Below are 27,507 nucleotides of genomic sequence, written 5' to 3'. Positions count from 1 at the left end.
GTCGTATCTTTTTTGTCTGCAAGGGAACATGCAAACACTGCGTTTATTTTCATTGCGATTATGAAAGGGTTACTAAGCGTGTGAAATTGAACATGGAAGCAGTTAGAATAAACATACAATGGAAACCTTCCTAAAAATGCTATGCTTTCAATACTATCTGAATATCTATGTCCACTTATCCATTAAACTTAATGGATTTGAATAACACCTGCCTCAAGCCCTATTTAATACTTTGAAATGACCTTAAATGTAAGCAAACTAAAACTAATTTAAATACATGTGTGTAACAAACTGCATATTGTTTTACTGATTTAAAACAGGTGTATGGCGCTCATTCGGCACAAGGGCGATTTACAAATATGCTGCAATGTCAGCTGCTTAGTGCTGACACTTTGCGCCTAAATCAACCCATGCGCCAAATGAGTGCTGGGGAGTTGTCTCTCGCGTCACTGTGGCTGCACTGAAAGGGGCTCTGCGTCCACAGTGGTGAGCCAAAACAGCCGCGCTATAACAGGGTTCAGTGGAATCTGGCATTGACATGTTTATTTAGTCTGCAAGCAGTGTGGTTCAACCGAAAATATTTTAGCCACTTCCAACACGTCCTTCTGAACGGCATTGCCAGACCCACTAGTCACCCTTAGCGACACAATTTCTTCGAACACCCCTGTTTAAGGCTGAGCCTGCTGAGGTGCTACACCCCCAGAAAATCCACCACCCCTTCAAAGCGATCGTGGAACACATTGGCTGAAGAAGATGCATCTTCATTAGAATCCTGACGTGTAGGAGAATTGTCATGGTGCCTCATTCCCTTGGAGGGAGATACATCCTTCTCTTGCATAACTAGTATAGGAGGCGGTGTCTGACGCACGGCTTTACCATGTTCTTGAGGGAGAGTGGGAGCAGCCTGAAATGGCTGGGGAGGCATTTATATTAGAGGCACAAGAGGTGGTGGTGGAGGAGGAGACGGTGGCATCGGATGTGTGGCCTGAGGTGAAGGCAGGGGTTGTAACTGAGGTACCACTTCTTTAGTCAGATTTTTTGGAATGCCCATCACTAGTTGCAACCGCATTAACTACATAAAACACTTGGAAAAACGCTACTCGCATGCCACCTGTGCTTGTGGAGCGGCGGGGGCCGGTCTTTGCATCAGGCAGTCCTGAGGTGCCAGGTTCTAGGGGTTGCCAGTCTGACTCCAACAACACCATTGTCATAATATTTGTTTTAATTTTTTTTTTTTTACTTTTATGTATACAGTGGCGATTGAAGGTACAACAGAGAAAAGGGGTCACCCTTTAGACAGAGTTCTAGTACATTAATATCCGATTGCATCAGTACAGACATCATCACACATTAGGAGAGTACATCAGCAGAAACATTCAAAGTTCATGGACAGTTTCATTCACACCCGTCTTCTCGGGCCAGGTAGGAGTGGAAACTGCACCAGATATCACGGGGTCTAGTCACAGGGGAAAGAGAGTTGGCATAGAGATTCTAGCTTTCTTGCGCCCATGTCAGTGCTTTCATCCATTCGCTCAGGGTGGGGAGGCAGCTATTCTTCCAATGGAGGAGTATTGACCTTTTAGCCAGCATGCAACCAACGTTGGCAAAAGCCTGGTCGTCTCTACCCAGGGGCCCAGACCACAAACCAAACAAGGCGCCCAGAGGGTGTTTCTCTAATGAGGTGCTTGTTATGTCAGAGAGACTCTCGATGATTCTTGACTAAAACGTTTCCAGTCGCGGGCATCCCCAGAACATAAGTAGATGGGGCGCTGCTGTTTCATAACATGTGGGACAACCATGTAGTGTAGGGGGGGTCTGGCCGCCGCAGAGACGACAGAGTCCGGGGTCGGCTGTGAGGGCGAGACCCTCATCCCAGATATCATCCAGTAGAGGTACAGCGAGGACCGTCTTCCTCTTGGTCTCGCGCCGTTGATAAAGGAAACCTTCCTTCTTCTTCTCTTCCGGGCAGAGCTGGCGATCATGGCATGAAACGATCCAATCTCGTCGGGCGGGGAAGCCCGGGGAGGAGGTGACGACGGGAGATCCTCGTCGTAAACCTCGTTGTCTGTGCCCGTCGCGGCCGTGTCAGTCCCCGTATCATCCCCACGGGTCGTGGACGGGGAGGAGGGCTGAGCAGGGCGCGATGGTTGAAAAGGAGGTGGAGGATGAATCCTTCTTCTCTTAGGAGGGGGGCTTCCAGAAGGGGGGCTTTCAGAGGTTTCACGGGGGTCCTGTCGATGGGCATGAAAGAGGACTCCCTCCGCGCCGGGGAGGATGCGCCCTGCCTGGCGCCCGTAGAGCCCGACCGTTTGGCGCTCCCGGTGCCAGCGGACTCGCGGTGCTTGGCCTTCTGTTGGACCCCCGTCGCCGGTGTCTTAGAAGACCGCTCGGACTTCTTCTTCTTGCCTGACGGGCTCTTCCCTTCCAGCAAGTTGGCGAGACGCAGATGGCGGTCCTTCATGGTCCGCTCCAACATATTGCCGCAAAACGCACAGTCCTTCTCCATCTGCGTCTTGTCCTCATGCAGGCAGTAGAGGCAAAGGGAGTGTTAGTCCTCCTTAAAGACATTCTGAAGCTGGCATCCAGGGCAGACCCTGAATAGCTTTCCGGGCGTCGAGCTTCCCTTCTCCTGGGCCATGATCGAGATGGGCCTGAGAAACTTCTGGAGTCCTCCAAAAGGGTGGCTCGACGAAATCTTCACCCTTGAGGGGCGTAGAAGAATCCGATACGGGTCCCCGTTGATCGGATAAAGAAACGGTGGAGCTTGAGGCTCTTTTGACCGAAAAAGAGAACATTTTCCTAAGAAAAAAGCACTAAAGCTCGAGAGCAATAGCACAAGGATCCCAACACTTGAACGTGCGGTAAAAATCTGAAGATGGCTGCCAGAGGCGGGGCTTAGGGAGATGGCAGTCATTGGCTGTGGTCAGTATGACGCAGAGATCAGTGAATGGTTACTACTACGAAAGAAAGATCAGAAACGAAACTGATACTGATTTTTCTTTACCGAGGATTCCCAGCCTGACGACGGGGAATATTCATGAGCATGTGAATCCATGCCAGACCCCATGCTGGAGAACAAGTGTTACTTTTTATGTCATTTCCTATGAATGATTACCAGGTGCAAAGTTCAGTACAAAGCAGAACTGCCTTCCAATCTTACAGGAGAGATGGCTTAAGAAAAAGGGCTTGTGGCAGAGGGGAGGGAAGGTACACAACTGCGGGATGCAGAATTGTTGCTGTTGAGCGTGCTGTGCAGTCAGGATGCTGTAGAATGTAGAGCAAGCAATGTCAAATTGTAGCAATCTTACTTACCCTTAAAGGATTTAAGGCCTCTTATATCTGAAATCAACAAAATAGGAAGTATGTGAAATCCGGGAAAATAATAAAGTAAATGAAAGCACTAAATGTTGACAGGCTTTCCAATTCATAACACCTACCCATTTCTGCTCGAAATTTTTCTGCATTGAAAAAAACAAAATATTGTATATTAGAAGTGCAATTATTTGCTGATGTCAGTTCATGCCTAAATTTCAGTTACCAAAATATATTTTATATTTTTCGAAGTATGTCCGTACAAATAAACTTTATTCAGAAATGTAAAAGTTTTCCATTAACATATAAATAGATTATCACCCAAAACGTTGTATAGAAAGTAGAAAGCACATAATTTATCTATAAATAACTATAAAATACTGCTACAAACTACAGGCATAAATGGCAATGTCATTATGAATAATGGATAAATACAAATACAATTGCACACGACCATTCATTTTTAAAATAACCAATGTACCCCTACTTGATTGTTTCCTAGTTAAAATGTCAGACAGCAACAACAGAAACAAAATGTGGATCTACAATGGTTGAAGCCCTAATCTCTCAGCATTTGAAGTGATTTTGCTCTAACCACTTATATTAAGGGCAAAATAACAAACACAATTTGATATAGCCATTAACTAGAAATGATATTTGACGTGTAATGGTAACATCTTTCCAATTACTTTCTGCATTTCCCACTTTTTACCATCATATCCCCAGGTACTAACGTCATTCGATTGATATTGTGATTGATTGATATAACAGATTTTGCCCACAAAAGCTCCCTTTTGCCAGGTTTTTGCAATAACAACCTCATGTATTCACTTTATTGCCATGCCAACTGGTGTTTCACAAATGCTTTATCCCTGTGTATGATGTTCAGGAACAGCAAAAAGCTGTTAATAAATGCACAATCTGTATTTACTAATCCTGTAATCATTTATATGAAAGCCGCACGGATATACAAGAATAGACAGGAGAAAATGGGCCTCATTACAAGTGTGGCGGTCCCTCAACAAGGGTGCCAGTAAGCTCACCAACACCCTTCGGTCCGGACCGCCACACTACGAGTCTACCAGCCGTGCTGCTGCGCCCAGCAGGTCTGACCCTGGCGGGCGCAGAGGCCCCAGTAGTCAGATCCGTCAAGGAAGCACCGGCACCGTTAGCAACGGTGACAGTGCTTCTGTCTCCCCACTACCATGGAGTCCTATAGGAATTACAAAATCCGGCACCTGACTTCCAGCAGTGCCGGTACTTGTAATGTCCCGTTGGCACTGGGAAGTCAGGCGCCGGATTCATGTTATGGGGTTAACACCAACCTCGTAATGAGGCTCAATGACTTCTCTTAAAGAAAAAAAGGAACTTGTGAAAACTCCAAAACTATTGAGGAATCTCAAAGCACTTTAAAGATCGGACTCAATTCCTTACCCCTAAAGGAAGTGACTACCAAATGGCTGGTTCATAAATCAGCTAATATAATTTGCAAATTGTTTAAAGGTAGTCCTGAAGATTTGCTGCTTTTTCTCTTTTTCTGGTGTCTGTTTGATAACATCTGCAAACGCACCTTGATATCATTATTGCTTAAATTCAATTTTAGACAATGTAACCAGCATTGTATTTTATTCTTCTTGACGATTCACCCCTTACTGCATGGACTCTTCTTTTTTTTTTTAAGGGTGGTGATATACATCCGGAAGAAGCACTTATCAACCAATAATTGGTAGCCGGTGATAATACATTGTCAGGTTTTACTACTTATTTGAAATATGTTATCTCGGCTTTGGAATTTTTTAGACATATTCCTATTTATTCTATTGTGTACCATATGTGAATGTTTTTGAGGTACTACCTATATGTAAAATGTTATTTAGGGTTATGATTTTATCTATTTCAGTCTTATTTATTGCAATGCGTACTATGTATAATATCTGAAAATCCTGCATACCTGCAGGAAGGTATGTTTATATTGGAAAATGCAGGACAATCTGAATGTTATCAGACATTTTGGGGAACGAATAGTTGAACATATATATTGAATATATATTTCAGCAATTCTGCTCGACTGACTTCATTTATGTAGGGACAATAATTAATGTACTCACAATTTAGAACATTATGGGACACAATGTACATATTCACCAGAAATAAATGATGCAAGATGGTGGAATTGAGTTAGTTTGTTCATATTTCATACATGATTAACGTTTCCCTTATGTTAAGTTAAGTTAAACATTTTCGTACCAAGGTACAGCACAACCAACACCAAAAAGGCACCCTGGCACTAAGACTGAAACTAAGATACAGCAAAGCAGGGAACTAGAAAAGCAGAGATTTCAAAGCTTTCCTGAAGTGTATATGAATCGGACATGCCCAGAGGGCAATCGGCAGGGCCTTCCACAGTATGGCAGCTCAAAGCGAAAAAGATCGGCCTCCCATTCTTGCATTGTGGCCTCTAGGGACAGCCAAGAGGGAACTGTCAGCCGAAAGCATGCACGAGCAGGAACATAGTGTTGAAATTTCAACTTCAGATATTCTGGACCAGCAGCATAGAAGGCCCTATGCACAAAGCAGTGGGATTTGAAGGACACATGCTTAGCCACTGGGAGCCAATGGAGAGACCTGAGAACAGGTAAAATGTGCTCTCGGTACGGGGTACCAGTGGCGAGGCGAGCAACAGAATTTTGTAGCACCTATAAGCGGTGGATTAGGTAATCTGGCTAAACCAGATATAAGGAGTTACAATAGTCAATTCTACTGATAACCAGGGCAGGGACTGCTGGGGTGCGCAAGTGAAGCGCAATATAAGGTAGGCCGTCCCAGTATAAGAGGCCCGCCCCCGCGGCTCCCCTTCAGATTTCGGCCCCTTCAAAGTAGGAAGGGTTAAACTTATCAATCAAATACATTGCATTCCGGGGAGGTTTGGCGGGCGCATGTGAATCCATGAAAGATACCAATGCTGGAGAAATGGAGTTACAGGTAAGAAACTATTCCCTTCTCCAGCATTGGATCTTTCATGGATTCACATGCTTAGAATAGATTGTATAGCAGTAACACTTGAGACGGCGGTGAGTATGTAATGTAATATACCCTCACCATACTACACAATGCATATGTACAGTAGGAATAAGTTAACTCATATAACCTTACCCACATAAAGTATACTGTCATCAAAAAGGTAGAAAACAGATTCTCCACAGCGTGGAGCTTACCTTACTGAAACAGATGGCGCAGGACAGCTCTTCCCATCTGCACCTCGTCCGCATGCTGCCTGGCAAGGCAGTAGTGGCGGGTAAACGTGTGGGGCACTGACCATGCCGCAGCCTGGCATATGTCCGTCAGCGGAATTCCTGCCCATAAAGCTGCTGAGGAGGACATTGATCTTGTAGAATGGGCTCTAGGATGTCCTTGCAGTGGCCTTCCGGCCTTGGAGTGACAAAACGCAACCGTCGATGAGACCGATCGAGCAAATCCCTGTTTAGAGATTGCTTTTCCTCTCGTTGACGGACCATATGCGATGAACAGTTGTCGAGTAGACCTGAGTTCCTGTGTACGATGTAGGTAAAATTTCAGAGCCCTCTTAACGTCCAGGGTATGAAGAGCTTTTTCTGCTGTCGATGATGGTGTCACGAAGAAAGTAGGGAGAACAATGGACGAGTGTTTGTGATACACTGTCGGAACTTTTGGGACAAACGTAGGATTAGTTGCCAGGACCACTTTGTCCTTAAAGAGTCTTAGGTATGGCGGGTCTACGACCAGCGCTTGCAGTTCCGAGATTCTCCTAGCTGTTGTGATAGCAATCAAGAATGCCAACTTCCACGATATGAATTTTATGTCGGACGTGGCCATAGGCTCAAAAGGCGGTTTCATTAAGCCTGCTAACACTGTGTTGAGACTCCAAGTTGGGGGGAAACGTTTTACCGGGGGAAAAATTCGAAATAAACCCCTCATGAAGTGTTTCACAAGTCTGTCGCTAAATAGAGGAGACGACTGCCTCTTCCTCGTGAACCTTGAGATGGCCGCCAGGTGCACCTTTATCGATGTGAAGGATAACCCCCTCTCCGCCAAGAGGAGCAGGTAAGGTAGAACTTGTTCCGGCGTCACCAACAACGGTTGTAGGCCGTGTTGTCCTCGACACCATTCACAGAACCTCTGCCACTTATAGGAGTAAGATTTATTTGTAGAAGGGGCTCGCGCCGCCTGCAGAATTTTTTGACAATCCTCCGAAACGTTTAAAGCACCGAACTCCGAAAAGTCAGGAGCCAGGCTGTAAGGTTGAGACTGTCTGGGTCGTGATGCCACACCGTGCCTTTGTCCCGGGATAGTAGGTTCGGGACTCTCGGAAACGCTATGGGATGTTCCAGAGACAGGTGAAGCAGGTCGGAGAACCACGGTTGCCTCGGCCAGTATGGTGCCACTAGAATTACCCGGCAATTGTATCTGCGTATCCACTGTATTGTCCTCCGTATGAGGGGGAACGGGGGAAAAGCATAAAGGAACATGTCGGTCCATGGGAAGGAGAATGCCTCCCCCATGGAACCCTCTTGAGGCCATCTGCTTGCGAATTGCTCGCATTTCTTGTTGTCCTTGGTCGCGAAGGCGTCCAGAGGGGGGTGACCCCATTTCTCGAACACTTTCATCAGGTGAACTGTGTCCATTTCCCACTCGTGTATCTGGGCCATGCTTCTGCTGAGGGAGTCTGCTTGCGAGTTCCTCACTCCCGGGAGGTGGTGAGCCACGATGGAAATTTCGTGCTTTAATGCCCAATGCCAAGTTTTCTGGGCTTCTATGGAAAGAGTTCTTGATCGCGTCCCTCCTTGTTTCCTCAGATAAAACATGGCCGTTGTATTGTCGGTCAGTACTCGTACTCGCAAACTCTTGAAGTGTGGTAGGAATGCCTTCAAGGCCCATCGTACTGCTCTGAGCTCCAACACGTTTATGTGTAGGAGTGACTCCGTTGGAGATCAGCGACCTTGCGTTTGGAGAGCACCCATGTGAGCTCCCCATCCGGTTAGGGACGCATCCGTGACTATGGTTCGCTGAAACTCCGGTTCCTGTAGGGGTACACCGTTGTTCAGATTGTGGCAACTCTGCCACCACTGAAGGGTCCGAAGCAGCTTGTCGTCGTCGATGGTTATCTTGTCTGACCACGATCCTTGAGCCTGCGTCCATCGGTCCGCGAGGAATTCCTGGACTGGCCTCATGAATAGGCGACAGTTTGCCATCAGATGAATGCAGGATGCCATGGCCCCTAGGACCGAAACGTATTTTCTCACTGAGAGCCTGGTGTTTCGCCGTAGTCGGCTCGCTAGCTGATTGAGTCTTGAGGTTCTGTCGAGAGAAGGTTTCACTAGCCCTAACTGGGTCTCGAACGGTGCCCCCAGGAATACCAGCGTTCTCGATGGCCGCAGAGAGGATTTTTCGAAGTTTATGGCGAATCCCAGCTGTTGTAGAAGCTGCATGGTGGCTTGTAAACTTGTGTTCGTCGACGCTGGGGAGGATCCCCTTACCAGCCAGTCGTCGAGGTATGGGTATACATGGTGGCCTTGCTTCCTTAGCCAGGCCGCTACTGGAGCCAGGCATTTCGTGAACGTTCTGGGGGAGGTCTTGAGCCCAAAGGGAAGAACCGTGAACTGGTAGTGTGTCCGCCCTATTACAAATCTCAGGAATTTCCTGTGTTTCCGACACATTGGAATATGGAAGTGTGATGCCGGAAATGCATCTGAGGGACAGGGCCTCTGAATCATTGTCCTTTTTCTGTTTTTACCGTGTGTTCTGTCATGTTTTCTGCCCAGGAGTCCATGAGGGACTCCTGGCAGTGCAGCTCTCTTTTGGTTTGGTGAACAGACCCATGGGATACCCTTATGGCACCCATGGGTAGGGGTACAACCCTGTGCCCCTAGTGTATGTTTTTGGGCACCTGTGGGTGGCCCACAGAGCAGGGTATGGGCTGGTGGCAGCTCCATGCTAAACTTGACAGGTGCTCTGGGTGTCCTCCATTTTGGGATACCCAGGCCCTGCCATTGGGATCAGTTGATTCCTGATAGAAACAAGATGGCCCCTGTGGCCTCTTGCTTTCTATTGCCTGTTGTCTTGTTTTTCCCAAAGTCCTGGGAAGCCCTGGCTCTGTCCCTTCCCCCTGGCTGGCTGTTGGGTGGAAGTTCCATATATGGTGTTGTTGTGAAGGCCCAGCTAGACTGACTGGAGCCTTCCCAGTGACTGTATGTTATGGGTACCTCCTGTGGGTGGGACCTGGGTGAATGGAGTGTGTGACCAATATACACTCCTTGTTGTGGTTGTCTGGTTTCTGGCATGAGAGACAAAGACTGAGACAGCCCTGCCCAAAACTGGCCTGAATGCAGTGTGTAGTGTTGAATGGCTGGGTACTTGTCCCAATCCACATTCCTTGTTGTGAGTGTCTGAAAGGGAGGAGTGCGGCCTGAATGCACTGTGTACCTGATTGGCTGACTGACTGCATGAATGCCCTTCTGTGTGATTGGCTGCTGTGTGTGTGCCAGCAGTGTGGATGAGAGACAGAATAGTATATCTGGGGACCTCTCACCACTGGAAATTGTTCAGAAGCATTCAGAAGCTGAGTCTCCACTCAAGAGTAACTGGATTTGCTGATCCTCGACGTCCAGCTGGAAGAAGAAGACTTGCTGTGGCATTTGCTTCGACGGAACTGAAGGTTGTCGAAATCGTCGAGGACTGACCCGAGAGAGGACCTGGCTAGGCGCCCTCTTCCCGTGCTCCGAGGGACCATCGAGCACCGCTGAATCTTCGCCGAAGCTCCCTGGACGCCAGACCATCGAAAGGCTGCCGACCGGAGAAGGGGACTGCCGAGGAGACCGAAGTAAAGCACCCGGACATCGACGCTGTCGAAGTCCATTGCCGTCGACCAGGGTTCGCAGGTCTGTGCAACCGCTGGAGGCCCGTCGAAGTTGTGTTGCCCAGCCGTGGGAACCACTTGACGCCGAGCCGCCGACGACCGGAGCCGTCCGCTCCTTGCCTAAGAACATTTGACTCAAAGGACTCCCTCGTCCGCACCGTCGACCGCTTTTGCCCTGCCGGAGAAAGTCGAGGACGACCAACGCGCCGAGGAGAATCCGCCGGTGGGTTTCCCGCCACCTCACGACCCCAAAGACTCGAGCGACTCGACGCCCTTGCTGGGCTCCCGTCTCTACAATCTTTGCGGTCCAGAACTATTGTCATCGAGGTGCCCCGCACACCTCCGCCTTGCAGGACGCCGACGCCCCGACGTCGACGAGCACCGCTCGGACGAAGCTGCCGCCTCCTCGACATCGTTCTACCTCGTTTGTCGACGGACGTTCGACGCCCCGTGTCTCCCGCTTGGAAGGGAAGGCATTCAAGAAGGGCCGTCGATTCCCCGTCGCCGAACCCCGAGGTCTTCGACGTTTTTCGACGCCTCTCGACGATCCGTGACTCCTGCTTTAAAGGGGGTCATTCAAGAAGGATCTGTCGACGCCTCTTCGAAGAACTCGACTCCACCAGGTACATTGGGGGGGTAAAAACATTATAGGAGAGAAATAGACTATTGAACAATATATGGACTGGGCTGGTGTTATATCTCTTTATTTTGCAGGTTGCCCAGGTGGGGGGATCTCCACACAGAACTGTGTCCAGTGGTAGGGGCCAGTATTCTGCCTATTGTTTTCAATCATCTGCTATCTCTCCCCTCTCTATTGCTGGTTTCCTTCTTATTGATCTGTGTGCCATTTTTACAGTATTGTGAATGCACTTTAATGAGGTCTAATATTAGTGGTACCACTTTAGAATTGTAGATATTTACCATTGCTGATTTTCCTGAGCACAAAGTGCGTTATTGTGATAAGTGTACATAACCCTTGAATATTAATTATATAAAGACTGTGTTTTCAGTAATACAGTGTGTGGACATTCCTTTGTGGGGGCTTGGGGATACACTGTACTTAAGAACCAGCCTGCATCACCTCCTGAGAAGCTAGGCCTTGATTGCTCGTCCATTGCTACCGTAATCGAGAATCTTGGCTGGGGTCTTCTGTGCCTCTCCTCTACCATATAGAGAGCGGAAGTACAGACCCCCCCACCGGTCTTGACAAGCTGGTGGCAGCGGTGGGATGCTTATGGTTTTAAGACTCAGTGTATAACCGTGCCACTTACAAAATATCCGCACTTTATTAGATTAAGGTTTGGGTGTGTACCAAATAACTGCATTACAGGCAATGGAGCCCATTGCAAATGGTAAATTGACTCGGATGAGCTTAGAGGCTCTCCAGAGTGCTTGTGAAGCCAGGGAGTTAGACTTTGTGGATAAGTCTAGGGCTGAGCTGATAGCTGCCCTGGTGGACTACCAGACTGATGGTGAAACCCTTGATGAAGGGGGGGATGCAACCAGTGAGGACTCTGCCCCTGGGGTTGTCACTGAATCTGTTTCTGGGAATGCCACCATTCCTGCTGCCTCTGTTCCAAACCCCAGCATTTCCATGGAACTTGAGTTATTAAGGATGAAATTGGCCTTTGAATATCGCAAGTTGGAAATAGAAGCTGAGCTTAAGAAAGAGGAGCTGGCACAGCAAGTGGAACTCAAGAATAGGGATCTTGCGCTCAAAGACAAGGACACTGAATGTCAGAGAATCCAGCTAGAGAGAGCTAGAGTGGAGACTTCAGCTAGACCAATTGAGAGTGGCAGGTCCCCAGCCACCAAGTTTATGAAAGATTTGGTTGGTGTGTTTGTGGAGGGTTCAGATATCCTCCAATGGATTGAAGCGTTTGAAATGGCATGTGCAATTCATGATGTAGATAAAAGAGATTGGGCTAAGTGTTTGTTAAGCAGAGTGCCTCAAACTGGATATGACTGTATTCTGAAGCTGAGTGTGGAAGAAAGGGGTCAGCATGAGTGTATGAAGTCTGCTTTGATTGCCAAGTTTGGCAAGACACCTACCCAATACCTTAAAAGGTTCAGGGATTTTAAGAAAAGAGAGAATGTGTCTTGGGTTGACTGGGTGAGTACTGCGCACATGAACCTGATGGGGTGGATTGACGGTTACAAGGTGAAAACTTTTGTTGAGTTGTCCCACCTCTTGTTTTTTGAGCATTTTTCTGAAGCCTGTTCACCAGAGCTGCGTCAGTATGTGGCTGACCAGAACACTTTGGACCCCTTTAAGCTGGCTAGGTTGGCTGACAAGTGGGTCTCCCACCGGGTGTCCCCTAAGGACTCCAGTGGGAAGGACAAGGACAAAGAAAAGGGGACCTCTCAGAAAGCTGAGGAGTCCCAAAAGCAATCACAGTCGGGTAAACCAAAACCTTCCTCTCCTAAGACCCAAAAATCTGGTGGGGATAAGTCCTCTGTGGGTGGGAATAAGAGTAGTGGTCCACCTGCTGCAAAGCAGGTTCCCAGTGGTTCCAGTACCGTACCCCGCACTCCTGGCACTTGTTGGGATTGTGGGGCTCTGGATCACAAAAGGGGTGACCCCAAGTGTAAAGGTAAGGCACTTGGAGTACAGGCTGTCAGCCTGACCTACCCTTACCCCGTGGCTGAGGTGGAGGCCACTGTCCTCCCCTCCTCTACAGGAATCACATTTGGTGCTCCGGTAGAGATTTCCTTAGTGTCCCTTGGGGCCTGGGACCAGTACGCAGAAGTACTGGCAACTATCCCGCAGAACACCCGTAGGTTTTTGAGAAGTGTCCTCTTGAATGGCCAGCCTTCTACTGGTTTGAGAGACACTGGGGCAAGCATGACAGTGGTGGACAGGACCCTGCTCAAGCCAGAGGACTATGAAGGTGCTCCTCTGCAAACCACCAGGTTAGCTGGTGGGCCTCCCAAATTATCGCCTGTAGCCCTAGTCACACTCATGATTGGAGACAAGACAGCAAAGCTTCCTGTCCTGGTTCAGGACAATGTCCCTGCTAACATTCTGTTAGGAAATGATCTAGTAGAGTTGGGGTTGATCTCGGATGGTCTTCCCATGACTGCTGCTGCAGTCACTAGGTCACAGGTGACACCGGGTCTGGCTGTGAGTCAGGTACCCGAGCCAAAGGCGAGGCCTAAGGCAAGAAGAAGGAAGACCAAGAAGGCCACCTCTGTGGAGGGAACACCTTCTCTTCCTGCTGTTCCGACAGCACCCATTGGGATCCATGCTCCGGACGGGCTGGGTCCAGTGGAAAACCCAAACTCAACTCCTGCGGGAGAAGAGACAGAAGACTCTCCTGTGGGAGAGGTTCTCAACCCGGAGGATCATCCCGACCTTCAATGCTTGTTAGCTGAAGGGGGACCCTCCCGGGCAGACTTCTGTAAGGGACAGAGAGAGTGTCCCTCTCTCGAGGGTCTGCGGACGCAGGCCCTGTCCCAGGCACAAGGTGAAGTGCCTAGGACATTCAAGATTTATTGGGAGGGTGAGCTCCTTGTTAGTGAGCCCACTAAGCCCGAACCTGGTGCCCGCAAGAGGTTGGTGGTACCCCAGGTTTACAGGCCCTTCCTACTGCAGTTGGCGCATGAGGTGCCCTTGGCTGGTCATCTTGGGACCAAGAAGACTAAGCAGAGGCTCTCTGCCCATTTCTACTGGCCACGGATGGGAGTAGAGGTGGAGTCCCACTGCAGGACCTGCCCAACTTGTCAGTTGTCTGGCAAGACTGGAGGCAGGGTCATTGCCCCACTGCAGCCATTACCAGTGGTTGGCACACCATTTGAGAGGGTGGGCATCGACATCGTCGGTCCCCTTGACCCTCCCACTTCAGGTGGACATCGGTTCATCCTGGTCTTGGTAGATCATGCCACCAGGTACCCTGAGGCAATACCCCTTCGGACTGTTACTGCCAAGGTGGTTGCCAGGGCTCTCCTGGGCATTTTCACCCGTGTTGGATTCCCCAAGGAGGTTGTCTCTGACCGAGGATCCAACTTCATGTCTAGTTACATGAAAACCATGTGGAAAGAGTGCGGGGTAACCTACAAGTTCTCCACCTCTTACCACCCCCAGACCAATGGTCTGGTTGAGAGATTTAACAAAACTCTCAAGGGCATGCTAGGTGCTTTGGAAGAGCCCCTAAGGAGGAAATGGGATCTCCTCCTGCCATGCCTGCTGTTTGCTTACAGAGAGGTACCTCAAGAGGGTGTTGGTTTCAGCCCCTTTGAGTTACTCTTTGGACATCCCGTGAGGGGGCCCCTCGCCTTGATCCGAGAAGGCTTGGAAGCCACCCCTCCAGGTCCCGCCAAGCAAGTGGGGGACTATGTGTTAGGCCTCAGGCGGAGGATGACACAAATGATGGGTCAGGCAACAGCAAATCTCAAGGCCAGCCAGGAATTGAATAAGTACTGGCATGACCTGAAAGCTTCGCAAGTGGATTGGACTCCGGGACAGGAAATCCTTGTGATGGAGCCTACCAAGCCTAGAGCTTTGGCAGACAAGTGGACTGGACCCTTCAGGATCATCTCCAAGATGGGCGAAGTCAATTATCTGGTGGACATGGGAGCCTCTGGGGTAGCCCCCCAGGTATTCCATGTCAACAGGCTCAAGCCTTTCCACAGGCGAGCAGAGGTCTCATGTCTCTTGCTAGCTTCAGGGCCAGAAGAGGATGAGAGTGAGCCCCTTCCTGATTTGCTGCATAGCAACCCTCAGGATGGCTCAGTGGAGGGAGTACAACTCTCTCCAGATTTGACAACAGAGCAGCAGAGGGCCTGCCGGGCTTTGCTCCAGCAGTATGCCCCTCTGTTTTCACTGACACCGGGCCTTACACCGTGGTGTAAGCACGAAATTGACACTGGTGACAGTGTGCCTGTCAAAAGCAGGAGCTATCGTATGTCAGATACCGTCAAAAACCACATCCAGGCTGAGGTCGCCAAGATGTTGGATCTGGGTGTTATTGAACCCTCCACCAGTCCCTGGTCCAGTCCAGTGGTCCTTGTCCCCAAGGCAAGTTCCCCGGCGGGTACCAAGGATTGGAGGTTCTGTGTGGACTACCGAGGAGTCAATGCCGTCACCAAAACTGACGCGCACCCATTGCCCAGGGCTGATGAGCTCGTGGACACTATAGGTGCTGCCAAATTTGTGAGCACCTTTGACCTTACCTCAGGCTATTGGCAAATAGCTCTGACGGACCATGCCAAGGAAAAGACGGCATTCTCCACACCTGGGGGACTCTACCAGTTTAGGGTCATGCCCTTTGGGTTGAAGAATGCCCCTGCCACCTTCCAGAGATTGGTCAACCATGCGCTCAGTGGGCTGGAAGCCTTTTGTGTGGCTTACTTAGACGACATTGCCGTCTACAGTTCCACCTGGGAAGAGCATTTGACACATCTGGATAAGGTGTTGCAGGCCTTGAAAAGGGCTAACCTCACTATCAAGGCCACCAAGTGCCAGATAGCTCAGGGGAAAGTTACCTATCTTGGTCATGAGGTAGGAGGGGGTCAAATCCAACCTCTCTCCAGTAAAGTACAGGCCGTACAGAACTGGGAGACTCCCACTACTCAAACCCAGGTGAGAGCCTTTTTGGGCCTCACTGGGTACTATCGCAATTTCATGGCAGACTATGGAACCATAGCTGCACCCCTGACAGCTCTAACTTCACCCAAACAGCCTAGGAAGGTTAATTGGATCGAAGACTGTCAGAGGGCCTTTGATGGCTTGAAAGAAAGTCTGTGTAGGGCACCTGTGTTGTGTGCGCCTGACTACAGCCGACCCTTTATCGTCCAGACGGATGCCTGCGACACCGGAATTGGAGCTGTCTTGTCCCAGTTAGATGACAAAGGGAGAGAACATCCTATCATATTCATCAGTAGACAACTCAAGGGTAGAGAACTTAGGTGGGCTACTGTTGAAAAGGAATGTTTTAGTATAGTTTGGAGCCTTAGGCGTTTTAGGCCCTACCTTACGGGGTCCACCTTCAAGGTCCAAACAGATCATAAGCCCCTGAAGTGGCTTATGCAGATGAAGGGTGAGAATCCGAAATTGCTCAGGTGGTCGATTAGCCTACAAGGGCTAGACTTCACCATAGAGCACAGACCAGGGAAGAGTCACGATAATGCAGATGGCCTTTCCAGAAGGTATGTTGACCGTCTGGATGAGGGTGTCTATCCCGTGGGAGATTAGGCACCCTCCACCTCAGTCTGGGGGGGGCGACTGTGATGCCGGAAATGCATCTGAGGGACAGGGCCTCTGAATCCTTGTCCTTTTTCTGTTTTTACCGTGTGTTCTCTCATGTTTTCTGCCCAGGAGTCCATGAGGGACTCCTGGCAGTGCAGCTCTCTTTTGGTTTGGTGAACAGACCCATGGGATACCCTTATGGCACCCATGGGTAGGGGTACAACCCTGTGCCCCTAGTGTATGTTTTTGGGCACCTGTGGGTGGCCCACAGAGCAGGGTATGGGCTGGTGGCAGCTCCATGCTAAACTTGACAGGTGCTCTGGGTGTCCTCCATTTTGGGATACCCAGGCCCTGCCATTGGGATCAGTTGATTCCTGATAGAAACAAGATGGCCCCTGTGGCCTCTTGCTTTCTATTGCCTGTTGTCTTGTTTTTCCCAAAGTCCTGGGAAGCCCTGGCTCTGTCCCTTCCCCCTGGCTGGCTGTTGGGTGGAAGTTCCATATATGGTGTTGTTGTGAAGGCCCAGCTAGACTGACTGGAGCCTTCCCAGTGACTGTATGTTATGGGTACCTCCTGTGGGTGGGACCTGGGTGAATGGAGTGTGTGACCAATATACACTCCTTGTTGTGGTTGTCTGGTTTCTGGCATGAGAGACAAAGACTGAGACAGCCCTGCCCAAAACTGGCCTGAATGCAGTGTGTAGTGTTGAATGGCTGGGTACTTGTCCCAATCCACATTCCTTGTTGTGAGTGTCTGAAAGGGAGGAGTGTGGCCTGAATGCACTGTGTACCTGATTGGCTGACTGACTGCATGAATGCCCTTCTGTGTGATTGGCTGCTGTGTGTGTGCCAGCAGTGTGGATGAGAGACAGAATAGTATATCTGGGGACCTCTCACCACTGGAAATTGTTCAGAAGCATTCAGAAGCTGAGTCTCCACTCAAGAGTAACTGGATTTGCTGATCCTCGACGTCCAGCTGGAAGAAGAAGACTTGCTGTGGCATTTGCTTCGACGGAACTGAAGGTTGTCGAAATCGTCGAGGACTGACCCGAGAGAGGACCTGGCTAGGCGCCCTCTTCCCGTGCTCCGAGGGACCATCGAGCACCGCTGAATCTTCGCCGAAGCTCCCTGGACGCCAGACCATCGAAAGGCTGTCGACCGGAGAAGGGGACTGCCGAGGAGACCGAAGTAAAGCACCCGGACATCGACGCTGTCGAAGTCCATTGCCGTCGACCAGGGTTCGCAGGTCTGTGCAACCGCTGGAGGCCCGTCGAAGTTGTGTTGCCCAGCCGTGGGAACCACTTGACGCCGAGCCACCGACGACCGGAGCCGTCCGCTCCTTGCCTAAGAACATTTGACTCAAAGGACTCCCTCGTCCGCACCGTCGACCGCTTTTGCCCTGCCGGAGAAAGTCGAGGACGACCAACGCGCCGAGGAGAATCCGCCGGTGGGTTTCCCGCCACCTCACGACCCCAAAGACTCGAGGGACTCGACGCCCTTGCTGGGCTCCCGTCTCTACAATCTTTGCGGTCCAGAACTATTGTCATCGAGGTGCCCCGCACACCTCTGCCTTGCAGGACGACGACGCCCCGACGTCGACGAGCACCGCTCGGACGAAGCTGCCGCCTCCTCGACATCGTTCTACCTCGTTTGTCGACGGACGTTCGACGCCCCGTGTCTCCCGCTTGGAAGGGAAGGCATTCAAGAAGGGCCCTCGATTCCCCGTCGCCGAACCCCGAGGTCTTCGACGCCTCTCGACGATCCGTGACTCCTGCTTTAAAGGGGGTCATTCAAGAAGGATCTGTCGACGCCTCTTCGAAGAACTCGACTCCACCAGGTACATTGGGGGGGTAAAAACATTATAGGAGAGAAATAGACTATTGAACAATATATGGACTGGGCTGGTGTTATATCTCTTTATTTTGCAGGTTGCCCAGGTGGGGGGATCTCCACACAGAACTGTGTCCAGTGGTAGGGGCCAGTATTCTGCCTATTGTTTTCAATCATCTGCTATCTCTCCCCTCTCTATTGCTGGTTTCCTTCTTATTGATCTGTGTGCCATTTTTACAGTATTGTGAATGCACTTTAATGAGGTCTAATATTAGTGGTACCACTTTAGAATTGTAGATATTTACCATTGCTGATTTTCCTGAGCACAAAGTGCGTTATTGTGATAAGTGTACATAACCCTTGAATATTAATTATATAAAGACTGTGTTTTCAGTAATACAGTGTGTGGACATTCCTTTGTGGGGGCTTGGGGATACACTGTACTTAAGAACCAGCCTGCATCACCTCCTGAGAAGCTAGGCCTTGATTGCTCGTCCATTGCTACCGTAATCGAGAATCTTGGCTGGGGTCTTCTGTGCCTCTCCTCTACCATATAGAGAGCGGAAGTACAGACCCCCCCACCGGTCTTGACAGGAAGTACGCGTCTTGTAAATCCAGGGACGCTAGAAAATCCCCCTCTTGAACGGCGCGGATCACTTCCTGCAGAGTGAGCATCTTGAATTTTAGGCTCTTTAAAGACTTGTTGAGATCGCGTAAGTCTAAAATGGGACGCCATTTGCCGTTCAGCTTTTTTACGACGAAGTATCTTGAGTAGACTCCTTGACCTCTCTGTGATGTTGGAACTAATTCTATCACGCCCTTTGCTAACATGAGTGTTACCTCTTGTTGCAGTATCTTCAGATGGGAATGAGCGGTGAACGCAGGTGGAATGTGCGGAGGGTTGTGTTTGAATTGTAGAGAGTGTCCCTTTCTTATAGTGTCCAGCACCCATTGATCCGTCGTAATTCGTTCCCATTCGTCGACATATGCTGACACTCTTCCCCCCAGAACGGTGTGTTGTATGTCACTGCTGATCTTTATTTTGCTTGTCTCTCGACGACGACGGATAGGATGGTCTTTTCCTGGACGTCTGGAAGTTACGGCGTCGGTTTGCCGTTTGGGAAGCACGTCTGTATCCCTGGGAGGGGTAAGCCGATCTGCCAAAGAATCTGTCTCCAGACGCAGAGAATCTGGAATTACCTGAAGCCCCTCTAAAGGGACGAAAAGACTTGTAGCTTCGGCCACTCTGGAGGGCACCCAATGAACGTGCCGTGTCCGAGTCCTCTTTCATTCCCTTTAGGGCTTCGTCCACCTTCTCACCGAATAGAAGGTCTCCCTCAAAAGGCATATCTAAAACTTTGTATTGTACCTCTGGCCTGAAGTAGGTACACTTAAGCCATGACTGTCATTGTAATACGACCCCATTATTGACTTGCTTGAAGCCTGACTCAGCGAGGTCCACCGCAATGTTTATAGCGTGATTTGAGGCTTCCTCACCCTCTCGGACAAGTAACATCGCTGCCTTCCTATGCTCTTCCGGAAGATGATCAAGCAACGGAGCTAGCCTGTGCCATATCTCCCTGTCGTATCTGGCTATAATCGCCACAGAGTTTGCGGCCTTTACTGTGGTTGCTCCCACGGATAGCACTTTTTTGCCAAAGGCATCCTGGCGTCTCGCTTCGTTTTCAGGCGGAGTCGTGCACTTGTGCTGGGCCTTCGCCTTTCTCGTCGCTGCCGCCGACACCACCGAGTCCGGCGTTGGTTGGGAGGATAAACACTTGGGGGTAGACTCTGGAGCCTTAAACTTTTTCTCGAGACGTCCCTTCACTGCCGGCTCTGAAAAAGGGTGACGCATTGTCTTCAACCCCTCCTTCCACACGTGGTCTAGTATTGGTATTGAGAACACGGACCTCCTTCTCTTACCCATGTGGTCGAACAAAAAACAATCCTTTTTCTGTTCTTCCTGGGACAAACCAAATTCTTTACACGCCTTCTCCATCATAGAATGGAATGATGCAATGTCGTCCGGAGGGGACGGGTGAGCTGGGCTTCTAGGGGTTTCCAACTCTACCTCTGACTCCCAGGTTGGATCCCTGGAGGGGGATGATGAGATATCCGACATGGCTCCCCTGTCAGACTCCGAATCTGGCAGCTCACCTTCCTCTTGTGCCAGAGCTGAGATTGGCGTGCGTAGGTGCGTCGGTGGACGGGACGGGCCCGGCTCGTCGACGGGTGACTGTGGCAGGTTTGCCTGAGGTAGTCTCTGGTCCAACGACTGTAGCAAGTATTGAAGCTTGGACAGTATTTCCAGCGACAAAACAGATTGAGGATTGAGAAGAGGGGCAGATACCGGTACACCGGATCCCCTCGTCGACGACTTGTCGGCCACTCGTAGCCCTAGGTCTGCTGGGCCAGCTATTCCCTCGCTCTCATCCTCCGAGGACAGCGACACAGCCTGTTCTTGTAGCAAAGTATCCGGGGGGATCGGATCAAAAACTTCCGGCCTCCAGGCCTCTTGTAGAACCCCCGTCGACGAGGCCATCGTCGCCGCCGTTGTCAGTGAGACGGTGAATGCCACCTGCGTCAGTGGCAGGATGGGGGCCGATGACTGGACCGCCGTCGAGGACGGTGACTTAGCAGGTGGTTTAGGCGGTCCCGCCTTTTCCACGCTTGGCCTGCTTTTACTCGACTCTCGACTCGTGGTCGATCGATGATGATCGCCCGAGGAGGATTTCAGCCTTTCCTTTTCGTGCTTTTTTGATGGCGATGATTTTTTTGACGAGGAGTCTCTAGCTGAGTGACTCCCAGAAGACTCTTTTTCCATCGGACGAGATTTCTTCGCCGGTGGTTCCGACGAGGTAGCGCGGCGTGATGTATTTGCCGATTGTGTGGAGCCTACCTCCGAAGGGGGGTATGCCCCCGCTCCGTCATTCAGCCATGCCGCCAGGCGTCGACTCCGGTCTTTGAGGGTTTTTTGAGAAAACCCTTTGCATAAATCGCAGTTATCCGCCAAATGATGAGGGTGGAGGCAATATATACAATCCATATGTCCGTCCCCCTCGTAAACTTTTTTCAAGCCGCACGTCGCACACGGACGGAACAGCGCTTTTCCTGACATGGAGGACATTTTCTCTAGCTCGAACTTCAGGTATACAACCTTGTACAAAATAGTAAGACAACGCGAGGAGATCCCACTACTTTGGAGACGGTTGAAATCTGAAGGGGAGCCGCGGGGGCGGGCCTCTTATACTGGGACGGCCTACGGAGCATGCGTAGGCGGGTCCTAAAAGGACGTAGATAGGACACAAAAGTGTCGGAAGTTTTCCTATAGGAAAAGGCTATATATGTGTACCGAGGGGTCCCAGTCTGACGACGGGGAATATTCTAAGCATGTGAATCCATGAAAGATCCAATGCTGGAGAAAGATATTTTTCAACACAGATAGTGGGATAGCATCAGTGGGAGAAGCCGGCTTCATACCTGCAGCTGCTAACGTCAGATCAGCCGCAGGAAAAAGTGGAAAGGAATCCCAACAGACAACGGGAGATGGTATAGTCCCTGAAGGCGGAGTCCAGTTGCACAGTCCCAGTCTGCCCCAGTCTCTGAGATTTGTTCACTGTGAGAGGAGCTGCACGATGTGTCAGTCCTGTTTTCATTTTCAGTAACTTTCCTTTCAAAAACCCATTCAACGCGCGGAGCGCAGCTCAGAGTCCAGGTGCAGAGTCCCAATCTGCCCCATTCCGCCTCCTGCCCGCCCGCTCGCTCGACCTCAATCGGGTAAATGACACTAACGGTTGAGGGTCCTCAGACTCGAAGGAAAACCCTCCAACACTGACGCATGCTAAATCCGTGGACGGCGATGAAAGCTGCCGCGGGAGCAAAGGTAAGCAAATCTGCAAGTTGAACTCTACTTGCTCCTTTAACCTTACCTCCAGCACTCATGACAATGTGAAAACCTCGATCAGGGCCCCGAGTTGTGTTTGCGAGTCGCCATTACTCACTTTTGTATTGAAATCTGAAGTAAACATTGAAACTGATGTAAACCAATTGGTTAAACAAATACACCAAGGTCAGCATGGAAAGTGCGACATTGCGCAAGATGATTCAATTATTAAGGAAGGGGCTGCAGTTGACCTTGCATCCCCATTAGCTCCACCTTCTGTTCCTCCTGTGACCATAACATCGCAACAGTCTAATGGTAACACCAGCATCTATCTAAATGTTTCGCCTGAACGGACTGAGAGCGTACCCCGTAAAGCAAATGCTTTACTCTCTTCGTCCAATCTAGATAATCGAACCATCGTGGATGTGACTATTGAAACTTCCTTTTCTCACGCTAAGGCGACGAATACAGGCTCAAAAAAACCTGAAACACCAATGAAAAAAGAATTTTCTCATTTATGGCTAGTGACAATAAGCTAATGAGTATTCCAAACGTTGAGGGGAAATATCCCATCATTCACTCCACGGTCTCAGGTGAAGTTTCCTTGTCACAATCGCCTTTGATTCAAAAAGAAACTGAAAAGTGCTTATCCTTGAACAGCGGTTTGACAGGAACCTTAAATTCTACAACCTGCACTCCTCTTCTGGCATCTTTCCCGTTCCAAGCAAAGCGAATATCCGGTCACGTTCAGCTTTTGATGCATAAAGGAATCAATCCAGCTCCACGTCACGAATCGTTACTGAAAACTACTGAGCCGCAAGCAGGTCAAAATTGGCAGCACGAAAGTACCTCCACTTCACATCATCCAAACCATTTGGTAAGGACATCAAATCAAGTGGCATCGAAGTATAAAGAGGTCGGAAGTCAGCCGAGCCAAAACTCTGATGTCACGGAACCCGGAAACCTCAGTGCCTATGCATGTCAAGCTCCTAAGGTACAAGGCATGCGACCCATGGGAATGCCAGGACTTCAAACTGAACAACTAAAGTCATCGTCTTCGCAAGTCAGTCCACTCAGCTCCACTTTAAGGCCTACTAACATGGACATGAGTTCCATCACAAGAGCGTGACGATTACATCATATAGTTGATTTAAAGTCCAAATTGAATCCTTTAACGACAACAGAGACGGAAAATCTCTTAACAAATTCAAGCACTCCACTTGTACAAACTAAACGCTCTCGGGAAGAAATCCAAGTGCTAAATCAAACAAATAATGATTTGCACCTGACTCACGATTTAACTGGGATAGCTCACATTCCTCCTCAATTGGAAACGAGCCCACAGCAAATTCTGCTCCACAATTGAGCGTTTCTGTTGAAGTCCTAACTCAGATACATAACAATGTAATAGCTGCCTCAGTTGTTGCACTTGCTCCTTTCACAGAACTATATGAAACATTAAATGGAATAATTAGTGATCAAGGGGCCGTGGTGTCAAACTTGGTACACAAAATAGAAAAAATATACCTTTTCACAGGATTTCTGCAAGCTCAGATGGCAAAGGATGCAGATATCTCTATCAGGTGGCAAGAACGGTTGAGCGACCTGGCCGCTCGTCATCACTGCCAAAATGACACCTTAATTTAAAGTCTGCTAGAAGCAGTCAAATGGATGCGAAAAAATGTTAACCATGACCAAATGATGTAAACATCCAAACGCGACACACATAATGGAGATGTTCCATCAAATAGCACTGTTCCACAATCAAGGGCAATAAGTGCCAACATTTTGCAGCCTCAACCTCCTTTAAGAACAACAGAAACATTTCAGGAGGTTCCAATCTCAAAGAGCAAGGAGATCCTTCCAGCAAATGATAATGCCCTTCAGACGGAAACCCCTTTGGAACAGGACAAAGTCCTTGGACAAGACAGAAATCCAACAAACACGTTCAACATATTTAGTGGCCCGGCCAAAACTATAGTAACGAGTGAAAACTCATGCCAGCCACAAAAGCTTGTAAAAAAGGCAACAGTACTTGGACAAAAAAAACAAGCAACAAAAGAATGTCCGTCAAAATGTGAAAAAATGTATAAGAAATATCACAACGCCAAAAAAAAACCAAGCCTCTTTGAACAGAAAACTGGTCCAATACAGCTCGATCCCCAATGAGCACCAGGTAAAACCCAGGAAAAAGGAACCAGTCATCACCTAAACAAGCAAACGGCAAAACCCCGGCGCTTGGAATCCAGTGAAAATAGTATCTCTAGCTCTGTGGCCGAAAGCTCAGTTGACTTATGCAACCTACCAACGTATTCAATTGAAATTGAAGACACTCCAGACGCGTCTTCAGAGGATCTGCACTGACTGACTTATCTGAAGAGAAGAAAAGGCATGTAAAAGCATTAATGACTAAAATTCAAAGCGGAGAGGCAGCAAAAAAGGAAAACTCCAATGCTTTGCAAGCACAAACCTCAACTTTAAGCTCTAAGCTAAATCCAAAACAAACGATAAACCAGAGGAAAAATGGTGTACACCATCTATCCAGAGAGCATGGCACCAAAAGTCCTAAAAAAAACATGTGCTTATGTAAACTTCGCCTACAAAACATTCAAACTAATGACAATGAGGTACATTTAAAGAGAGCTAATGTTTTGAAACTATTTGCCTGTATTACACAACTTCGAACGATATTGTCTGTTGACATTAAAATGGTTGAATATACAACAGAAAAAACTTCTGACCAGGTTCATATTACATCTTCTGCAGTGAAAAACTTACTACTACAGGCAATAGAAGAGCTGCTTGTGTTCGGATTTGACATCACTGTGGAACCTGAAATAATGAGACAAAACGTAAAATCAACAAGTAGGGTAAGCAATGACAAGATTTCAAGCGATTATCGGCGAACCTCCTTGCGAAAATCTTTATCATGTTCCCAGGTAACTCGACGTGGCTCCGAACATCAAGTCAATGCAGAAAGAAGTCGATGGGATCCGATCGACAAATGGAATCCGCCAATAACTATGAGTGACAAAGACAAATCCTGAGCTGACAGTACTCTCTTGGAACACTTGCGGGTTCACTCATTTGTTTAACAACTTCACGGAACCTTTAGATGAAGTATTTGCAATCTGTCTACAAGAAACATGGCTCCGTGACCCACCGACCCGGGATGGTTTTGCAATCTTTTTAAATCCAGCAAGAAAAAACGCCAAGGGACGTCCCTTTTCAGGTTTAATAACCTTACTGAAAATTCACAACTGGTTGACACCTCTGGCGTCAGTTAATCCAAATCCATTTGTACAAGGCACCTTAGTGCAAATAGCTTCTTCCAAACTAAATATGAAGAGCCACCTATTATTAATTAATAGCTATTCGAATCCTGCAATGATCACTGCAAAGTCCTTGTAGCTGATTTAAATATAACCACCAAAAGAAGACAAACGTACAGCTCTTGGACAATTAAGTAGCCGAAAGAGGTCAAATCTGGTCACAAGCCCTTGCTTTACGAAACTGTCAAATGGTTAATAGAAACACCAAAGGCGAACAGCCCTGTAATCCAATGTGGAGAGGAGTGCAGCAAAGAAGCACCCTAGACTACATCTGGGCATCCCGAAATATCTTTGAAAGAGTGGTTTCCCTCCATGTAGTTCTGATGGAACACCGCAACCACGATATGTTACGTCTTGTGTGGAAAGTTGAAGGATATGATTTGCCCAACAAATATGCAGTGCAACTGTCAACAAATGCCACAGGAAATCGGCTCCCAACAAATGGCGCCCTAATTCAAAAACTAAGTCATAGTCTTACTCAATCAAATAACGTTGAATACTCACCTTTGTTGGTAGATTTCAAGTTGAAAACTGCAAACTTAAGAACAATTGGGCATACTCCAAAACATTTGTTTAGTAATGAAATAGCTTTGGCAAAAAAGGCATTAAGGAAAGATCTGTGACTGATAAAGAAGACTATGTGTCATCCAGGAACCAAGCAAATGAAAGTTAAAGAACGGCGTCAGATCTATCGAAACTGGATCAGATCTCATTCAGTGATAATAGAACAAAATCGAGCTGAAATCATGTTAAAACTATTAATTACCAAAAATACACATGAAATCTGGGCAATTTTAAACAACGGAAACTCTAAATCCATACGCATCAACTCAAATGAAATTTCCAGTGCAAAATGGGTTGAGTACTTTACAATGATATACGAGAAGCCCAACCTAGAAGCACAAAAAAAAAACTAGAAAACACAGTAAAAGTTTGGGACATAACACTGTCATGCAAAGACCTCGAAATAGCTATTCAAAAGCTACAAAACTCAAGAGCAGCAGGACCGGACCACATTTCAAACATAATGTTAAAGAAACATAAAGAACACTGGGCCTAATTTATTGAATGTTTGTTCTGGCAAATCTCTAAAACCATGAAAACACCTTCATCTTGGTCAAAGGCAATAGTGATCCCGGTTTATAAGAAGAGCAGTAGAGACGATCCGGCTAACTATCGTCCTATTGCCCTTCTAGATACAAATGGGAAAATATTTGGTTCTTTTCTTCGACAAAAGTTGGCCGCATGGGCATCTAAAGCAAGGGTAACTGATTGTCAATGAACTGGCTTTACGGCGCAAGTAGGCGTTGATGTAAACCTTACCCTACTGACTATTCTAAAATTAAACGCCCTAGAGTCAAAGAAAAAAGTATTCTTTGCCTTTGTAGACCTGAGGCAGGCGTTTAACGTAATAAACCGAGAAAAACTATGGTCCAAATTACGAACGTGGAACTGTTCATCTTCTAGACCCAATCATAGCCCTGCATACAAATACAACCATTCAAATAAGAGTGAACTTGCAAGGTGCTCTGACTCAACCAATAGCAACGTATAAAGGTGTTAAGGAGCGATGCCCACTGGCAGCGGAACATTTTAAGTTATTTCTCGCAGACTTGCCAGTGTGGCTGGAATCGGCTCACTGCTTATCCCCAAAGATAAATGGAACATCAATCAAATGCCTTGTTTATGCAGATGATATTGTGTTGATCGATCAAACACAGATTGGGCTGCAACATCTTCTGCACTGTCTAAACGATTATCCGAAAGCCAATGAGTTCACCTTAAACACGGAAAAAACGAAGATCATGTGTATTGGAAAAATCAAATCAAGTAAAGATAAAAAATTCAGATGGGCAATTGAAAACAAGTCTTCAAGTATCGTAAAGTCCATACGATACTTGGGTATTATGATCAATGACTCCATTTGTGAAGCCGCATGGACGAACGACTTAATCGTTACAACAAACAAACTTGGTTTACAAGGAGCTAAAATTAACAAAGCATATGGAAAATTCTCAATTGCTCCGGTAACAACGTTCTATTTGCAGAAATGTATCCCCAGAATAGCTTTT

At 48.2% G+C, this 27,507-nt stretch overlaps 1 protein-coding gene across 1 annotated transcript in view; it reads right to left on the bottom strand.

The window, feature by feature from the left end:
* The window catches only part of LOC138516879 (E3 ubiquitin-protein ligase TRIM39-like), a 753,998-nt gene that overhangs the window by 127,627 nt on the left and 598,864 nt on the right, over positions 1–27,507 (bottom strand). Inside the window, exons 7-8 of the mRNA XM_069632328.1 lie at positions 3,438–3,458; positions 3,313–3,339 (exon numbers count right to left, since the gene is read on the bottom strand). Of these exons, the coding sequence (XP_069488429.1) occupies positions 3,313–3,339; positions 3,438–3,458 (48 nt within the window). The remainder of the gene's footprint in view (positions 1–3,312; positions 3,340–3,437; positions 3,459–27,507) is intronic.

The sequence above is a fragment of the Ambystoma mexicanum genome, chromosome 6q (genome assembly GCF_040938575.1).
Source record: "Ambystoma mexicanum isolate Mex_15411 chromosome 6q, UKY_AmexF1_1, whole genome shotgun sequence".
NCBI lineage: Eukaryota > Metazoa > Chordata > Amphibia > Caudata > Ambystomatidae > Ambystoma > Ambystoma mexicanum.
The sequence above is the reverse complement of the archived record's forward strand: the minus strand, read 5'-3'. Positions and strand labels throughout refer to the sequence as shown.